This window comes from Ursus americanus, chromosome 1 (genome assembly GCF_024610735.1).
Source record: "Ursus americanus isolate L20-20 chromosome 1, mUrsAme1.1.p, whole genome shotgun sequence".
NCBI lineage: Eukaryota > Metazoa > Chordata > Mammalia > Carnivora > Ursidae > Ursus > Ursus americanus.
The window spans coordinates 89,633,892-89,651,571 of record NC_142127.1 but is presented as its reverse complement, the minus strand read 5'-3'; the positions used below and the strand labels follow the sequence as shown (position 1 = coordinate 89,651,571).

The following is a 17,680-nucleotide window of genomic DNA, read 5'->3' as shown; positions in this document are numbered from 1 at the left end:
GCCCTCTGGCCCTGCCCTGCCCTGGAGATTCTCCGAGGCCAGGGGTGGGGAAGGCAGGGCTATGGCTGGCTGACTCTGGCCATCAGGCGAAGGAAAAGGAGCTGGATTTTGGGAACGTGCTGGTGAACGACAAGCAGTCCAGGTTGCTGATGCTTCTCAACGATGGCAACTGCACCCTTTATTACCGCCTGTTCCTGGAGCAGTGCAGCCCTGTGGTCGTGGACAACAGCCCCCTCGGTACTCGGGCCTGGGCCTGGGCGGGGGCTGGGGCCGGGGAGGCAGGCAGTGAGGGACGATGGTGAACCAGATCATGGTCTGGGGGCAGGCAGAGCAGGGCTGAAAACTTGGTGCTTCCACCTTTTAGATGTGTGACTTTGGGCAGGTGGCTCTCTGAGCCTCAGCTGCCTCATCTGTAAAATGGGACTATTGCTGGCAACTGCCCCCCAGGGCTGTAAGGTGGAGTGAAGTCCTTAGCAGGTGCCAATGACCCAAAGACTGGTTTCCTCTGTCTGGTCTGGGAAGAGGGACTCTGCTCCTTGTTTCCTGGCTCTGGGCCTGCTCTCTAGCCAGTGCTCGGGTGGCCTGGGGGAGGGTATCTGGAAAGGCGCAGGAGGAGATGCCGGGACTCTCTGGCCTGTACTGAGGGCTTCTTCTGCCCTTGATCTCACCCGGGTCATCCCTGAGCAGCCTTGCAGCTGGACCGCATAGAGGGGAGCATGCCACCCCGGTCCCAGGACACCGTCTGCTTGACTGCTTGTCCCCACCAGCGGTCCCAGTACTGCTGGAAGATCAGCTACTCTTTCCTCTCCCACAGAGGTACCTGGGCCATCTGGCAGAGTCAGGGCCAGGGAGGAGAGGGGGAGGACTGTGTGAGCAGGACTCAGGGTGGGAGGGTGCTGAGTGTCCAGACAGGGCTAGCAGGGTGTGTGTTAGTGTGCTAGCATGTGCCTTTGGGTGACTGGTGTGTATGCCTCATACCAACCACATCCGTCTGTGCAGAAGCCTGTGTATGTGTGCGTGTGTGTGCCCGAGCTGGGGAAGACTCAGCGCGAAAGGTTTGGAGCTGCGCCTATTTCCTGTGGGATCTTAAGACAAATCCCCAGCTGCTCTGGGCCTCAGCTTCCTCCTCCGTAAAATGGAGTTGTTACCAGCCTGCCCCGGGGGCCTGCTGGGAGGAGTCCAGGGCCGCACGCACCGAAGAGTGGCTGAGGGTGTAGACCGGAGCCAGACTGCCTGGGTTGGATCCTGATCCCAGCATTTGTTAGCTGTGGAATCTTAGCCAGTTGTTTAAACTCCCTCTGCCTCAGTTTCCACATCTGTAAAATGAGGATAATAATGGTACACAGGCAAAAAACAAAACAAAACAAAAGAATGAAGCACTGATACGTGTTACCCCATGAATGAACCTTGAAAACATTACACCAAGTGAAAAAAGCCATGGCCAAAATCCACGTATTGTATGATTCCATTTACGTGAAGTGTCCAGAACAGGCGAATCTATAGAGACAGAAAGTAGACCAGTGCCGGGGTGGTGAAGAAGGGGCGTGGGAGAGGGGGGGATGGGGAGTGACAGCTGTTTGGTACCAGGCTTCTTTTTGGGATGACGAAAATGCTCTTGATTGGATAGTGATGATGGTTGCACAGCTCTGAATATGTGACGAATCTGAAATGTATGTGTTAAAAGGGTTAATTTTATGGTATATAAATTCTATCTCAATAAAGTCATTAGTGAGAGTCAGTTTGAAAACAAGTAACCGACGGGGCACCTGGGTGGCGCAGTCGTTAAGCGTCTGCCTTTGGCTCAGGGCATGATCCCAGCATTCTGGGATCGAGCCCCACATCAGGCGCCTCTGCTAGGAGCCTGCTTCTTCCTCTCCTACTCTCCCTGCTTGTGTTCACTCTCTTGCTGGCTGTCTCTATCACGTAAATAAAAAAAAAAAAGAAAGAAAGAAAAGAAAAGAAAACAAGTAACCGTGGACAGTTAACACAGTGATGCATGCGGAGCGCTCAGACAATGTCTGACGCATAGAAAGTACCAGACGAGGGGCGCCTGGGTGGCTCAGTCGTTAAGATCTGCCTTCGGCTCAGGGCGTGATCCTGGCGTTCTGGAATCGAGCCCCACATCAGGCTCCTCCGCTGGGAGCCTGCTTCTTCCTCTCCCACACCCCCTACTTGTGTTCCCTTTCTCGCTGGCTGTCTCTCTCTCTCAGTCAAATAAATAAATAAATAGATAAATCTGAAAGAAGAAAAGAAAGAAAGAAAGAAAGAAAGAAAGAAAGAAAGAAAGAAAGAAAGAAAGAAAGAAAGAGAACCAGATGAGGCTTGGCTGTTGCTGGGAACATCCCAGAGTCCAGGAGACATCTGCTGCTCCTGACAAGGTTCCTGGACATGTGACCGGGGGTCCTACACCCTCAGCCTGCATGCTGTGCCCTGGGCAGCTGGAAGGTGAGGCCACTCCTCTCTTCCATACTCTTTGCCCCAGATAACAAGGCTGGGAAGAGGCAAGAGCTGTGTCGCGTCTTTCTAATGGCCGTGTACCCCTTACTCTCCATCCTGGATGTTTGCTCCATGGGCAGCGCCAAGGGCATCACCCGGAAACACCTGTGGCGCCTCTTCTCCCTGGACAGACTCAACAGTTACTTGGAGCGTGACCCCACCCCCTCGGAGCTCACCTACAAGGTGCCTACCCGACACAGGTGAGGTATGCCCAGGGAAGGGGCAGGGCCTCTCTGGGGGTGTTCTTGGAGCTTTCTGCCCGCACCCCCCAGCACCAGGACCTGTTCATGGAGTGGCTCCCCATCTCCCCCCAAATTCCTGCCCATCCCTGGAGGGGCCTGGAGAAGTCAGGGATTGGCTCAAGGTCTGAGGTGCTAGCCCACCCCGGCCCGTGAGTCCCAGATTCTCCAATTCCCACCTGCAGGAAGATGATTGCCCAGCCAGCCAGCCACCCCTGGGAGGGCCCCATACTGTCCCCATCTCTCTCTGAGTCTGTTTCTCTACTCCACATAGCACAAGCCAGATCCCCACTGTCTTCACCCCTCTGAAGCTCGACTTTAATTTCGGGGCCGCACCTATAGAGGCCCTACCCTCGGTGGTGCTCCTGGCCCTGAAGAACAGCGGAGTGGTGCCCCTGGACTGGTACGGTGGGCTTGGAGGTGGCTGCTGAGGGGCCGAGGAGACAGCTGCCAGAGGCCGTCTCTGGCTTGGGGTAGACCTGGCTGTCTGGTGTCTATGAGAAGTGGAGCCCCTCATTGATGGGATGGGGAGGCCAGCATGGGATTGGGGATCACCCTTCAGCACACCAAACCTGTCACTGCCGGAGACATGTCCATAGACTCAAGAGTGGGGGACACTGATGGAGACCGGCACGGTCATCCTAAAAGCTTTATGAGTGCGAAGTATCGTTTGGGCACCTGCTACATGCCAGGCACTGATTTACATGCCCTTTCTCCTCCAAGCCTCACACCAACCCTGAGGGAAAAAATTCTCCTCTACTGACTCTTTTGCAGATGGAGACTAAGGACTCGGCTAAGGCCGCTCAGCCGTTAGCAGGCAGAGCCAGGTTCGAAGCCAGATCGGTACCACTTAGTCAGCAAGGAGTCTTCAGAGTGCGCCCGGGTACCAGGCTCTGTGCTAGGCACTGGGGTGCCCCCGACAGAGCTTCAGTCCAGGGAGGCCAGGCCTGCACGGGGGCGAGTTAAGATCTCTGGTGGGGAAGGACCGGGACAGGTGGTCACCCGGACAGTGTCAGGGAGGAAGACGTGGCTGAGTGAAGCCACGTGGGTTGCGGGAAGGCTTGAGGCTGGCCGTGGAACAGCCTGCACCCCTCCAGTCACAGGGGCCCGGGCCTGGAGCCCTGTGCCTGCCTGCCTGCCAAGCATGGCCCTTCCTGTGCTTGGCTTTCCTCCCGTCGGGGCCCGAACGTGTGCCCAGTAAACATCCTGTTTCCCTGCTGGAGCTTTCTCTTATTTTTCCTCCCTGCGTCGGCCACGCGGCTTGACTTCCTAGTCAATTTCCTTTTGATGTCTTCTAACTTTTCTTGCCTAGACAGAGGTGAGAAAGAAGTGCACCCATCTGGGGCAGGCTTGGGAGAGAGAGCCAGGGGCCCAGCCTGGGAAGAAAATAGGTGTGGCAGAAGGGAGTGCGGTGGGGTACTTCTGTGATCTCAGGAACCTTCCTGCCTGAGCAGAGTCTTGGGGTGTGTGGGGGCAAAGCTGGGGTGGGGGCTGCCTCATCAGGGGTGCAATGGCCGTCCTTACTCTCTGGGTTGTCCTGCCCTTGGCTGGGGTGGAGGCGACTGGGGAGGCAGGCTCCTTACGTGGCTCCTGTCTGAGAAGGGCCAGGACAACCGAGTAGTTGAGGGCTCCTGGCTCTGATGACTTGAGGAAGCTTGGCAGGCAGGGCTGCTGGCCTGGTGGGGAAGGCCCGGAGCCCGCCTGAGCTCCAGATCTGCCGTTCACTGGGGCTACTGGAGTGGCCAGAAGCCAGGCGCTACAGGAAAAGCGGCGTTAGTCTGTCTTGGCATAGAGCAGGGTATTTCGGTGGATTATGCATGCAAGTGTGTTTGTGTAGGAGCAAGCCAGCTCACACTCTCTGTGGAGAGAGTCCAGGTGGCTGGAAACCGAGGTGGGAGGAAACCCAGGCAAGGTGCCCGCTGAGCCGAGCCCATCCATCAGGAGATCATCTGAGGTTCAGGAAGGCAGTCCGGGCTTCTTCCAGGAGTCCAAGCACAACGAGCCTTCCTTGGAACGCTTGACTCTCCTAGGTTTTTTGTGTTGTTGTGTTTCCTTTCAGTTTCTTAGAAGGCTATTTTTGAAAATTCTAGCTGGTCTCTGCTGAGCTCATAAAGAACAGACTGGAGGTTTTATTCCTGCCAAGACCAGTAAGAAATGGGGAGTGTGGACTTGGCCTGGAGGCAGCGGCAGGCAGGACAGAGTGAGAACCCCCAGTGGGAGGGGAGCATCGGAGGAGATCGGAGCTAGAGCTGCCTGCCCCACTCCCTCCGGGTCTTCTCCTCTGATGCCTCTGCTCCTGACCCAGGGAGACGGGGGACCTTACCGACATCAGATACGCTGGTTAACATCTCCTGTCCCCTCGCGCACTCATTAAGTCTTGGCTTAACGTTTACTGGGGGCTTTGAGGCCCGGCCTCCCAACCTGGCCCTCAGAATTGAGGTGCCCACGGATCCAAACCTGGCCCTCCACGTGCTGCAGGGGTCTGGGGCAGGGCGATGTATGCTGAAGAAAGCTGCAACCGAGCTAGACCTGCAGCTTAGGGGGAAGACGCAGAGAGGCTGCAAAGAACCTTCCAGACAGGGGCGCCTGGGTGGCTCTGTCGGTTAAGCATCTACCTTCGGCTCAGGTCATGATCCCAGGGTCCTGAGATCAAGTTCCGAGTGGGGTTCTCTGCTCCGTGGGGAGCCCGCTTCTCCTTCTGCCTGCTGCTCCCCCTGCTTGTGTGCTCTCTCTTTGACAAATAAATACATAAAATCTAAAAAAAAAAAAAAAAAAAAAAAAAAGAACCTTCCAGACAAACGGCCTGATACGTGCACAGGTAAGAGAAAAAGGCTCAGCCTGGCTGGAGTGTTGATAGAGAGGGAGGAAGGGGTCCCGGATGTGACTTAGGAGGCAGGCAAGGGCCATGGCATGGGGACCTTGTCATCCTTCTCCTAAGAGTTTGGATTTCTTCCTGAGGGCGTGGTGGAGATGTAAGCAGGGACAGGGGACAACGACATGATCTATCTTTAAGACCTGCCACTCTGGTCTGGGATGCAGGGTGCAGGGAGAGAGATGGAGTGAGGCAGGGGAGCAGGTGAGGGGGCCCACACTAGAGGACTGGCAGGGAAAAGGGGGTCGGGGTTATTGGGAGGGGGACTGGGTGAGGGCAGTGAGGGAAACAGAGATGTCAAAACTATCCAGATAACCCCAAAGTAGCAAGATCTCCAGTTTTGCTGCTGATCAGTATCCCCTGGATAAAACGACAAAAGCAGTTTATTCACCTGTCAAAACACACAAAAGTGATGGAAGAGAAGCAAGAAACTCCGGGCGCGTGTCCACTCTGCGGGGTGATGAAGGTCTGGAGGGAACTTCCGTCCTCAGCACTTACAATGCGCACACACAAGAACCCATGCACACACACGAGAACCCACACACACGCGAACTCACACACATGAATGCACACATGCGCGCACACAAAAACACACACAAATGCACATACACAAACGCGCGGGTTATAACCCAGGGGTTATTCTGTTTCCCTTGAGTTTTTGTTTTACCGTAATGGCACAATGCTGTGCACACTGCTTTCTGCTCGGCATTAGATCACTCATTTTCACTCAGCATTACGCCAATAACATTCCCTTCAGATCAATACGGATCAATGCATGAAACTCTTAACTCTTTCTTTTTAAGATTTATTATTTATTCATTTGAGACAGAGAGCGAAAGAGAGAACACGAGCAGGGGCAGGGGGAGGAGCAGAGGGAGAAGCAGACTCCCTGCTGAGCAGGGAGCCCATAGGATGCGATCTGGGGCTTGATCCCAGGACCCTGAGATCATGATCTGAGCCCAAGGCAGGCACTTAACTGACAACCCACTGAGCCACCCAAGAGCCCCTTAACTCTTTCTTTGTGATACTTGCATAATATTCTGTAATATGAATGGCCCTTAAATTATTTCATCCTGTGCTGGATGACAGTAATTGTTCCCGGTGTTTTGTTGTTTTTGTTTTTGGTTTTTTTTTTTTTTTTTTGCCATTCCAAAGAAAGTTGTAATAAACATCTGTGTGTGTGTGTGTGTGTGTGTGTGTGTGTGTGTGTGAGCACATACACACAGGCATTTATTCCTGCAGGGTAGTTCCCCAGGAGAGGATTTCTGAGTCAAAGGGCACGTGCAGTTTTTATTCGCGTAGACACTGTCAGAATTCTTACAACAAAAGGCGGCGGCCATGCCTTCTCTCCCTGCCTGTTTGAAGGTGTCTGTTCTTTCTAAACTTACCAGTATTGAGTGGAACTGTTTACCACGTTTCTGATGTGAGACTATTTAAGACTGATTCAAGGGAGTCTGGCTTTGTGATTTCCTCAACTCTGTGTTGAGCGTTTCCCCTTTTGGCTGCTCCCTGTTCGTGCCCTCTGCCCAGTGGAAGGCCAGTTCTGTGCCATGTCTCTGCCAGGGAAGGGCTCCTCCTTGTCAGATCATAACCCAGGGACCCCTCACCTCTTGTTCTGTCCACCGGCTAGAGGGCAGTATCTACTTTCCCACAACGTGAGGCATTTGGGGGGCCTTTATTCTATGCCCCGACTTGCTCCAGATTCGAGAACACCAGCCCTGCTGGGGCATCTGTTCTCTGCCCTATGCTCACACTGACCTAGACACCCTCCCTCTTGGGGGGGGGGGGTCTGGTTGGTGCTGCTGGCATTTTTAGATGTTTCAGATGGCTCTGCCTAAGAGGTTTGTCACAAAGCCCCCCTCCCCAGGGGTTAGTGGCTAGCTAGCCCAAAGTTACCCACATACATAGGTAATCCCCCTTGACCCCTGTCACCCACAATGGAAGCCCCAATCTCCACTTTCCACTTTGTCACCAGGGACCTGCTGCTGTTCCCAGGTTTGGGTTTGGGGCTGTTATGAAGTGAGACTCTGCTGTGGCTGTGTTTGCTCAGCCATGCGTGGGGCAGCGGCCAAATCGGGGGAGGGAGCAGGGGAGGCTGCCATCCACCCCACCTGCAGCTCAGAGCTCCCGCCTCTCTGTTCTAAGAGGCTTGCACCCTTCTTTCAGGGCCTTCCTCTTTCCCAATGACCAGCAGATTGACCTGGAGCTGTGGGCACAACCAGCAGAGTTTGACTCCACTGAGCTGCACCAAATGCGTGTGCAGGACAACTGCGTATTCTCCATCAGCCCCAAGGCTGGGAGCCTAAGTCCCGGGCAAGAGCAGGTGGTGGAACTCAAATACAGGTGCTCCTCCCACTGCCTGTCCTACACTTCCGGTTCCAGAGACCCGCCCCTCCACCCTTTCCCTGTGCTCCTGCAGGAGCCTGGCCTTGCGCTCTGTGACTCCAGGGTACCCTAAGTGCCCGCCGCCAGGGGAGGACCCCGTCCACCCACTTGGCGGCAAGGTTTCATTTCCCTCTTACCCCATCCCAATGCAGGGGTTTCCACATGCTCCCAGGGGCTGGCCACCTCAAAACCGTAGGCCCTTGGCTCTCCTGCTGGTATTCAGGCTCCATAACTCAGCCCAGACTCATCTCCTCCCTTCCAGCCACATGTTCGTCGGCACCGATCACCTCCCAGTGCTCTTCAAGGTGTCCCATGGCCGGGAGATCCTGGTGAGACCCAGACCTCATCCTGTCCTGGACACCCAAGAGAGGAGCAGGGAACCATGCCCCCCACCCCGGGGAGCTAGGGTCCAGATCTTTCTGCTGAGAAGGATGCTACTCATGGGCTTTGTATTTCCAGCTAAATTTCATAGGTGTGACAGTGAAGCTGGAGCAAAAGTACGTGCACTTCACCTCCACTAGCCACCAGTTCGTCCCTGTCCCCATTGGCGACACACTGCCCCCAAGGCAGGTCAGTGGTCTACATTGCCCTGGTAACCAAGAAGCCTAAGCATTGATCTCTGTGTATCTGCATCAGCCCTTTACAGACTGACAAAGACCCTGCCCTCCAGAAGTCCTCACTCTAAGAGGGGGGGCTACAGGTCAAACCCTGGGTTTGGGCAACTGGGAGAGATCCCAGGTGAGATTCCTGGTGCCTGGTGCTAAGCCCTTTGCCAGGCCTCATTCCCATGTTCCCATGCAAAAGCAAGACGGTTCTCTCCTCTAGCACAGGATCTTTTGAACCTCTTTGACCATAAATCACACTAATATATTTTGGACAATAACCCAGTAAGTACATACATACACATATACTTAAAACAAAGTACCACAAATCAATATGTACATTACTACACGCAAAGCGTTCTGATGTTTTCCATTTTTATTTTATTCTGTTCCACCTGCTAAATTGCTTTCACGACCTGCTCACTAATAGGTCTCAGCGCCAGGTTGAAAATCGCTGCTCCAGGAAGGACATTTTTCTGGAGTGAGAAAAGTTAGACTGTGAATCCTTGCAAAGCTATGGAGTTTTCTTTATTAAGTGGAGGGAATTGGGTTCCTTTGCTCTGAAAATGTACACTGGAAATCTCCCAGAGGGGGCATAGTATTTGCCCAAACATGTCATAGCTGTGAAATTTCTAACCACTTAGAAGTCCTTGTATTTCTGAGCAGACGCCTCCGGTCATCCAGCCTAGAGCCAGAGGAATGGGCTTTCTGGACCTGAGAGGGTGGGACCCCCAGCCCCGAGCTCTGTACGCATCTCCACCACGCTCTACCTACTGGCTTCCTGGAAGCCTCCCCCATCCCACTGCCACGGCTGTAAGAGCCCAGGTCCTTGAAAGGGAAAGCAAAGACTCAGTGCCTCCTGGAGAGCTTTCCCGAGAGACTAGACCACTCTAGACCCTGAACATAGACAGTGGAAAATGCCCCCCAGATCTGGAGCCTGGAGACCCCATTGTGCCTCCAACTTATCTCCACAACTGTGGCCAAGCTTCCTCTTTCATTCATAAGATGATGACAGATGGTGGCCCAGATCCACAAGAGGGCAGTAGAAGTTAGAAGTGAATAGATTTAATTTACATTTTGGAGGCAGAATCATTGGGACTTGCTGGGGCCAGATTGGGGAAGTGGGAGAAAGGGAGAGATCGAGAGGTATTGAATTCCTAGTTTGAGCATTTACTGAAAGGAGATACACTGGAGGGTTGAAATAGGCTTTCTAGGGAAGAGTTCGGTTTTTACCAAATTTGAGATGTCTATGAGACAATCAGTGGCCGGTGAGGGGGCAGGGAGGGCTTGTGGAACAGAAGTTGGATCCCAGGTCTGGAGCTTAGAGGTGGCCCAGACTAGAGACAGAAAATCAGCATATTCAGGAGTGAGTGCTGGGAAAGATGAGGGGACAAGACCTAGATCCAGACGAACTGTTTGTTCTCTCTGGCTTCCATTTTTCTCATCCTAAAATGAAGGATTAGACCAGAAGATCTCAGGTTTCTTCCAGGACATTCTGTGATTCCCACACTTTGGAGAGAGTCTTGGGGGACATCATAGCTTCCTTCTCCTCCCTCATCTGCCTCTAAGCAGGTCTGCCTCTAAGGGCAGATGGGGAAAGTGGCAGGCTCCTGGGTGATTAGAACGAGAGCCTAGAAGGTGCTGAAAGGTCTGAAGGATGCATGCATGGACACTTCCGTAAATCCCCACACTAGAGACATGAGCGTTGGTGTCCCCTTATACCTTGGCAGAGGTAAATTAAGAGCAAATAAAATAAGGATTACAGATTATCCTAAAATGTTCCAAACTGAAAATACAGTTACATACTTCTTGGATGATCAGGCCATAGGGAAGTCAGAGGTAGTTAGGGGGCTCTGGGGCTGGAAGGGTGACATCATGGAAATCAACCCGCCCTCCCACGGTGGACACAGAATCCCAGGCTGTCTGCATTGCAGCCCTGAGCTGGTGTGGAGACTTCTTTATTCCTGCCCCCCTGCAGATTTATGAGCTGTATAACGGTGGCTCGGTGCCTGTGACATACGAGATCCAGACCAACATCCTGTCGCAGGTTCAGGAAAAAAATTTCGATCACCCCATCTTCTGCTGCCTCAACCCCCAAGGGGAGATCCAGCCAGGCACAACTGCTCAGATCTTGTGGGTCTTCTCACCTATTGAGGCCAAGACCTACACGGTGAGCAGCAGCCTGGCCCGACTAAGGGTGGAGGTTGGCGTTGGCCTCCTCAGCAAGCCTTGCTCTGAACTGTCCCTTCCCCACCCTCCTAACTTCCTAGGTGGATGTGCCCATACACATCGTGGGATGGAACTCAGCCATCATCCGCTTCCAGGGAGTGGGCTATGACCCCCACGTCATGGGGGACACAGCCCCATTCCACAACATCTCCTCTTGGGACGACAGCTCCATACATTCTAGGCTGATGGTTCCTGGACAGGTAAGGGGAAGGGAGGTAGAAAGACCCGAGGCCTAGGACGAGCCTGACGGCCCCTGGGTGGCCAGCGCAGAGGGCAGCTGGGAAAGAAATGTGATGGAGGTGATAAGGGAGGGAGGCAGAGGTGAAGCCTGGAACCAGCCCTCATGGAGATCTAGCAGACAGCACCAGGCTCCATGAGAAGCTTACCCTGCCACCTAGTGCCCATAGCTGTTCCTGCTCTGGGTATTGGGATGGGGATTTTGGAAGGGGTAGAAGGAAGCCTTCCCATTTTAGGGCTATAAAGTATTATCTTCATACAGAACAGTCCCTCTCTGGACTGAGATGGATTTTGCTGTAAGATATTTAGGGTCAATAACCCCATCTTTAGTTCAAACACACCTCACTGTTGGGACGTCTGACCCAGTCATTCACCTACCCATCCATCCCTCTCCTCCCATTGGCCCCCATGCCCATTTACTCATCCATCCATCCATCCATCCATCCATCCATCCATCCACCCACTTCTCCATCCATCCGTCCATACAACCACCCAGTCACTATACACCTATACATCGACCTGTCCACCCTTCCATTCCTACCGTTTCTGGACTCTAACTGCGTGATGAGCTCTATGGAGGCCCTGAGGACACGAGGAAGAGCCAGACAAAGTCCAAGCCCTGGAGACACTCAGGGTCTGGACAGAGAGAAAGTGCCCTTTCTGTGTGGCCTCAGTCTTTCCAGAGCCCCTACTGTTGTGTTCCCATTGAAGATGCCAACGGCCGATACCCCATTAATTTACAGCCATCCTTCAGGGATTCAAATTATGTTGGCTTTCGTTCTGTCTTCTCTAAGCAAATTCTGATTTCTCAGCCCTTCCAAGCCTATTTTAATGGTCAAAAGCATAGGCTTTAGAGTGAGACTGTCTGGATTTATCCCCACGGTGCCTGTAAGAGACCTTCGGAAAAATTCTTCATGCTCTCTAAAGCTTAACAGCGCATCTGCAAAGTGGGGACGATGATAATACGTGTATCACAGGGCCGTGGTGAGGGTCAAGTGCATGTCAACCGCCTACCATGCTGGCTGGCCTGCTGAAGGCATCAGTATCCAGGAGTAGTTGCTGTGTTTATGATTTCTTCACCTCCCAAAGTGGCCGTTGTGTTGTCTCCACCAACAGAACGTCTTCCTGTCCCAGTCTCATATCTCCCTGGGAAACATTCCTGTGCAAAGCAAGTGCAGCCGCCTACTGTTCCTCAACAACATCTCCAAGAATGACACAGTTGTCTTTGAGTGGCAGCTGAAGCCTCTAGACTTTGGGGAGGTGAGAGTCCCCTATTTCTGCAGAATCAGAACCACTAGCAGGGCTCCAGGTCCACCCTATTCCACCCTATCCTATCCCATCTTGTCTCGTCTTACCCCATCCCACCCCACCATCCCTCCCCGTCCCATCCCACCCCACCCCGTCCCACTAAATCCCACCCCATCCTATCGCACCCCATCTCATTCCATCCCACCCCATCCCACTGAATCCCAACCCATCCTGTCCCACTCTATCCCACTCCATCCCATCCCACCCCATCTTATCCTGTCCCACCCATCTCACTCCAGCTAACGCCACCCCATCCCAACCCATCCCACTGAATCCCACCCTATCCTATCCTGTCTTGTCATATCTTACCCTATCTAACCCCACCCCACCCCACCACATCCCATCCCATCCCACCCCATCCTACCCACCCCATTTCATCCCACTCTATCCCATTCCTGTGAGGCTCCAGAGACCCCTTCCCCCAAACAAACAGGTGTCTGTGAGTCCCATGACAGGGAAGGTGGCTCCTGAAGAGACAATCCCATTTGTGGTGACCCTGAAGGCCTCAGTGCATGCCAGCTTCTACAGCATGGACCTGGTATGCAAGGTAGGACCCTCACCAGCGAGAAGCTAGGATGGAGCATAGCTCCCAGTACTGGGATGTGGGTGGGCTATGAGATCCCCAGGCCTTCGCAGAAAGGCAGGGGCCAGTCTCTGGAGGAGTGGGGGGTCCACAGCACACAGGTCCTCTAGACCTTGGCCTTCTCTCTCCTTGTCCTGGGCTGTAGGTATACCGACAGAAACTCCTGAATCAGTACCATAAGGAGCTACAGGAGTGGAAGGATGAGGAAGTGCGGCAGGAAGTGGAGTTCACCATCACAGATAGGAAAGGGAAGGTGAGAAGGCTAGAGTGGGCCTTGAACACCACAGATCTTTCTGACTGGCCTTACCAGAGGGGACAGAGGTGGTGATATGAGGTGGTCTTACATGCAAAACTGGCCAGTCTGTCCTAGATTAGCTGGCTTTTATTAGACCAAGCATAACATCTCCCCAAGAAACTCTTCTGTACACAGAAGACTGGCTGACCATTCCCTGCCTCATGTAGCCAGTGTTTAATGGCATGCTAAGCACTGAGCACTGGGGACCGAGGGGAGACCATCACCTTCTGATGGAAGACGGTGTGGGACAGGGGTTTCGGGGGCAGGCTCTGGAGACAAGTTGCCCAGTTTTGATTCTTGGCTTTGATGATTTCTAGTTCTGGGATCTAGGTCAAGTTACTTAACGTCTCAGTTCCCTCAACTATAAAATAGGGGTAATGTGACATCTGGGATTGACTTCAAGATAATCCAGGGGTGCCTGATGGCGCAGTCGGGGAAGAATCTCACTCTTGATTTTGGCTCAGGTCATGATCTCAGAGTCATGGGATTGAGGTCAGACTCTGCCTTCAGCAGGGAGTCTGCCTGAGATTCTCTCCCTCTGCCGCTGCGCCCCCCCCCCCCGCTCACGAAAGTGCTCACTCTCTCTCTCTCTCAAATAAATATATAAATCTTAAAAAAAGAAAGAAAGAAAGAAAGATAATCCAGAGGTGGGGCACAGATGAGCCAAGACTGGCCATGAGCTGCTGGTTGTTGAAACTGGGCGGTGGGTAACGGAGGACTCTTTGTACATTCTCTCTACTTTCCTATACATTTGAAAGTTTCCATATTAAGAAGGTTAAAAATAAAAGTTTAAAAATATTTTGAATGCAAGTAAAATAGTGCTTGCTTCACCGCACTGTGGTGAGGATTGAATGAGTTAAAGCAGGTAAAGTGCCTACAACAGAGCCTGGCGCCCAGTAAGTATGCACTAAGCCAGCTCTTCTATCTGTAGGGGAGCCAGAGGGTAAACGGGAGACAAAACAGCCCTCTCCAGTGTCCCAGCCTCCCTGTGCTGGTATTCTTGAGCCTTGATCACCTCTGCACTCACCACACTCAGCCCCCAGGGAGGCACTGCTCCCTTTTGAAGCTCTGGCCCAACTATGAATGCAAATCATGTCCACAGGGTGTGGGAGCAGGGATTTCTGAATTAAATCTTAATAAACAAGAGAATTTCCTTATCTCACCCAACCGCAAAGCTCCAAGGCAGAAGGACAGGTGGCCTTGCTATAGCCTGCATCTATTTGGTGGCATCTCCTTTTCTGTCCTTCAGTTGGGTGATCTGATTTTCCTGTGTGCAGGCAGTACTTCCCTAAGGAAGGTCCTGGAAGGGGGTGTGGCTGGGAGTTGGGTGAGATCAAGAGGGCAGCAGGTCCAGGCATTGGCTTCCAGCTCCCTCCCCCCATCCCGTGGGTTGGCAGGAAGGGTAAGAAGAGGGGAGTCCCTCTAGGCTTCTTGTATCCTGAGCACGGGTCTCTTTGCTTCCATAGGGAGGAGCGTATTGTAGAGCTTGTGCACCTAGGAGGAAGTACAAGGTGAGCTCAGAAGGCCCATCGCCTTGGGATAGATGGAGAGGGCCTTGCTTGCTCCCAGAGATACCCCAACTGCTGGCACAGCCTCCTAGAAGGGAGGATGGAAGTGCCAATGGGGGCGGTCACACTCCGACTTGGCTCAAAAGGCCTGCTTGGGGGCTAGGGACCCATCGGTGAGGGAGTGACATCCCCAAACCCCTGTCATCCACGTCTCCCCCTTTCTAAAGACACTGCCCCCCATCAAGAATCAGCAGCCTCTCAACCGGCCTGTCAGCTGGAACCTTAAGATCCCAAAGAAGAAAGTATTCTGGCTCTGTCCCCAGCCGCCCTCGCCAGACGTGCTGTGCTTGGGCCTCACGGCCCGGGCTCATGCCACCGACTACTTCCTGGCCAACTTCTTCTCCGACTTTCCCCAGCACTTCCTGCACCGGTGAACTATCAGGGAGGGAGGGGTCTCTGCCCCCTGGGGAACCCACCTAGGCCTCCTGCCCCACCTCCTTCCTTCCCTTTCCAACTCTGAGCCTCTTCAGGTCCTGTCCCGCCCCTGAGGTTTGGGCTTTGGTCCCCAAATGCAGTAGCACTACATTTGGGTCAAGGTGAGGGGCTGTCCCAAGTTCAACTATGTTCTCATGATTGCATGGCCACCGCCCCTGCTCGTGACCCCACCCCCAGCCTGGTGGCTTGCCCAGGCCACTCAGCATGTCATGACCTGCTCCAGGGAGCTGCCGAGGAGGAAATACCCCAAGGAGGAGTTGGAGGCTTCGGAGGAAGAATCCCCAGACAAGGGGTCCCCCGTCTCCAAGCAGGAGAAGCAGCTCCTGATCGACTGTCTCACCATCATTATCAGGTGACTCTCTGGACCCTCACCATCCCCCTCAACTCACCAGCTCATTTAGCCAGCTCTGTGTCCACCCATGGCTCCTGAGGTCCCAGCCCTTCCTTTCCTGAAAAATAGAACTTCCTCACAAGATCCTTCCACTGGGGGCCCCAGGCCCTGCAGGATGGGGCAGCTCTAATGGAGCTTGCTAGAAGGATCCTCAGGGCTGGATCCCAAGTTCTGTCCTGTCCAGGGCTAGTAGATAAGGTCTGAGCCAGTTCACTGTCTCCCTGAGTTTCCTGTCCCTTATCTGTGTAACTCTGACCTCCTGGCTCTGCCTCTAAGAACCCACGGAGCCCAGAGCTGCCTTCCTCCAAACGAGGGGTGGGCAGGGCAACTGACTAAGGGCTGGCCTCCCCCATCAAGCTCCCATCTGTAGACATAGAAGTCAGGAAATGCCCCTTGAACTCTGAAGCCAGAGCCCCACAGGGGGTGCTAAGTCCCCTTGCAAGGCCTCTCGGCAAGGACCTTCTCCTCCCTGCCATGCAGGGGTCTGCTGGAAGACAAGATCTTCCATGAGGCCGTGGACCAAACCCTGGTGGAGAAGATGCCATACTTCTGCCAGTTCTGGAATGAGCAGTCAGCCAAGTTCACGGCCCAGAGCAACACCCTGCACTTAGCACCAGTCCTGTCTCCATCCTCCAGCAGCTGGGAGGCTGGCAGAGACAGGGAGTCAGAGGAGGACAAACTGAGGCTGGAGAAGAAAGAGGGGGAAGAGGAGGAGAAGAGCGAAGAGGAAGAGGAGGAGCTGGAGGAGGAAGAGGAGGAAGAGGAGGAGATGGACGAGGAGGAGACAGGGAAGGGGGAGCTGGAGGAGGATGAGCTGGGGGAGAAGGAAGAGAAGTTGCCCTGGACGGGGACTGAGCCCACACTGCAGCCCACGTCCCAGGAGTCCCTGAAATGGCGGTGGCAGCAGCAGCTGAAGGGCATAATGAAGGAGGAGCAAGAGCAGGATGAGAAGGAGACGATCAGCCGGTGAGCCGCCAGACCCAGACGAGGGTTGGCAGGGCAGGTGTGTGCAGAAGGATCCCAGGAGGCAGTGGTGCGCTGGGGCCAGCCTCTGTCCGGATGCAAGGCTCTCCCCAGCTCAGCGTCCAGGGACATCCCGCTGGTAGCTTAAGGCCTTCAGGGAGGTATTTACAGAATGGCTATCTGAGCTTTAGTTTTTCCCTCCAAGACCCACTGTGAACATTTTCTAGCACCCCACTTTCAGGGGGTAGCAATGGGTTTCCAGAGCCAGGAGAGCAATGCCACCTCTTCCTGGAGGGCCTTTGTCTGGGGCTGTTCTGTGGCCCTTCCTGTCTGTGTTGGGATTTCTTGAGCCCCACCCAGTCCCGTGGGCACCCTCTCACAGCTCGATGCCTCTCCCCAAACCTGGCCCTGAGATGGGACCTACAATTGCCTGGGTTTGGATCCCGTTTGGCAACTTGATCCCTTGAAGCCACAATTTGAGCGTCTGTAAAATGGGAACAATGATGCCTTATAAGTGCTGGGAGGGCAAGGAGTGGAATGAGAACCCACGTCGATAGAGCCCAGGGCACACAGTGTACAGCACGGAAGAGGCCCGCAGAGAACGCGCGCGCCGTGGACGGCCGTGCTGACACCCGCGTCCTCCCCCGCCCCCTCAGGCTCCCGGCGTTCGCCAACCTGCAGGAGGCGCTGCTGGAGAACATGATCCAGAACATCCTGGTGGAGGCGAGCCGTGGGGAGGTGGTGCTCACCTCGCGGCCGCGCGTCATCGCCCTGCCGCGGCTCAGCGTTTCCAGGTGGGGGCGCCGACTGTGCCGAAGGGGCGCGAGGGGCGGCAGGGGCGGGCAGGCTTGGCCCGAAGGCTCTCTCCAACCTCTCTCTGGGGCTTTCTGTCTTCCAGGATTGAGACTCCCGACTTGCTTTCGGCGGCGCCCCTCGGGCTGCCGCATGCCGAAGTGCCCCGCCTGGCGCTGCCGCCCCCTACCGACTCTTAGAGGATGTCACGGCCCAGCCCCTCCGACTTGTTGCCCTCAGGGCCCCCCTCTCCACAGCCCCGCCACTAAAGCATCTAGCCTTCTG

General features: G+C 54.3%; 1 protein-coding gene across 1 annotated transcript in view; it reads left to right on the top strand.

Moving 5' to 3' along the window:
- CFAP65 (cilia and flagella associated protein 65) overlaps window positions 1-17,680 on the top strand; it is a 34,852-nt gene extending 17,172 nt beyond the window's left edge. The window contains exons 18-35 of the mRNA XM_087866927.1: window positions 87-237; window positions 688-816; window positions 2,483-2,696; window positions 3,010-3,138; window positions 7,774-7,950; window positions 8,255-8,321; window positions 8,452-8,562; window positions 10,573-10,764; window positions 10,865-11,023; window positions 12,177-12,320; window positions 12,802-12,915; window positions 13,097-13,204; window positions 14,713-14,757; window positions 14,982-15,184; window positions 15,473-15,601; window positions 16,121-16,606; window positions 17,260-17,397; window positions 17,502-17,680. Of these exons, the coding sequence (XP_087723053.1) occupies window positions 87-237; window positions 688-816; window positions 2,483-2,696; window positions 3,010-3,138; window positions 7,774-7,950; window positions 8,255-8,321; window positions 8,452-8,562; window positions 10,573-10,764; window positions 10,865-11,023; window positions 12,177-12,320; window positions 12,802-12,915; window positions 13,097-13,204; window positions 14,713-14,757; window positions 14,982-15,184; window positions 15,473-15,601; window positions 16,121-16,606; window positions 17,260-17,397; window positions 17,502-17,595 (2,790 nt within the window). The 3' untranslated portion in view covers window positions 17,596-17,680. The remainder of the gene's footprint in view (window positions 1-86; window positions 238-687; window positions 817-2,482; window positions 2,697-3,009; window positions 3,139-7,773; window positions 7,951-8,254; window positions 8,322-8,451; window positions 8,563-10,572; window positions 10,765-10,864; window positions 11,024-12,176; window positions 12,321-12,801; window positions 12,916-13,096; window positions 13,205-14,712; window positions 14,758-14,981; window positions 15,185-15,472; window positions 15,602-16,120; window positions 16,607-17,259; window positions 17,398-17,501) is intronic.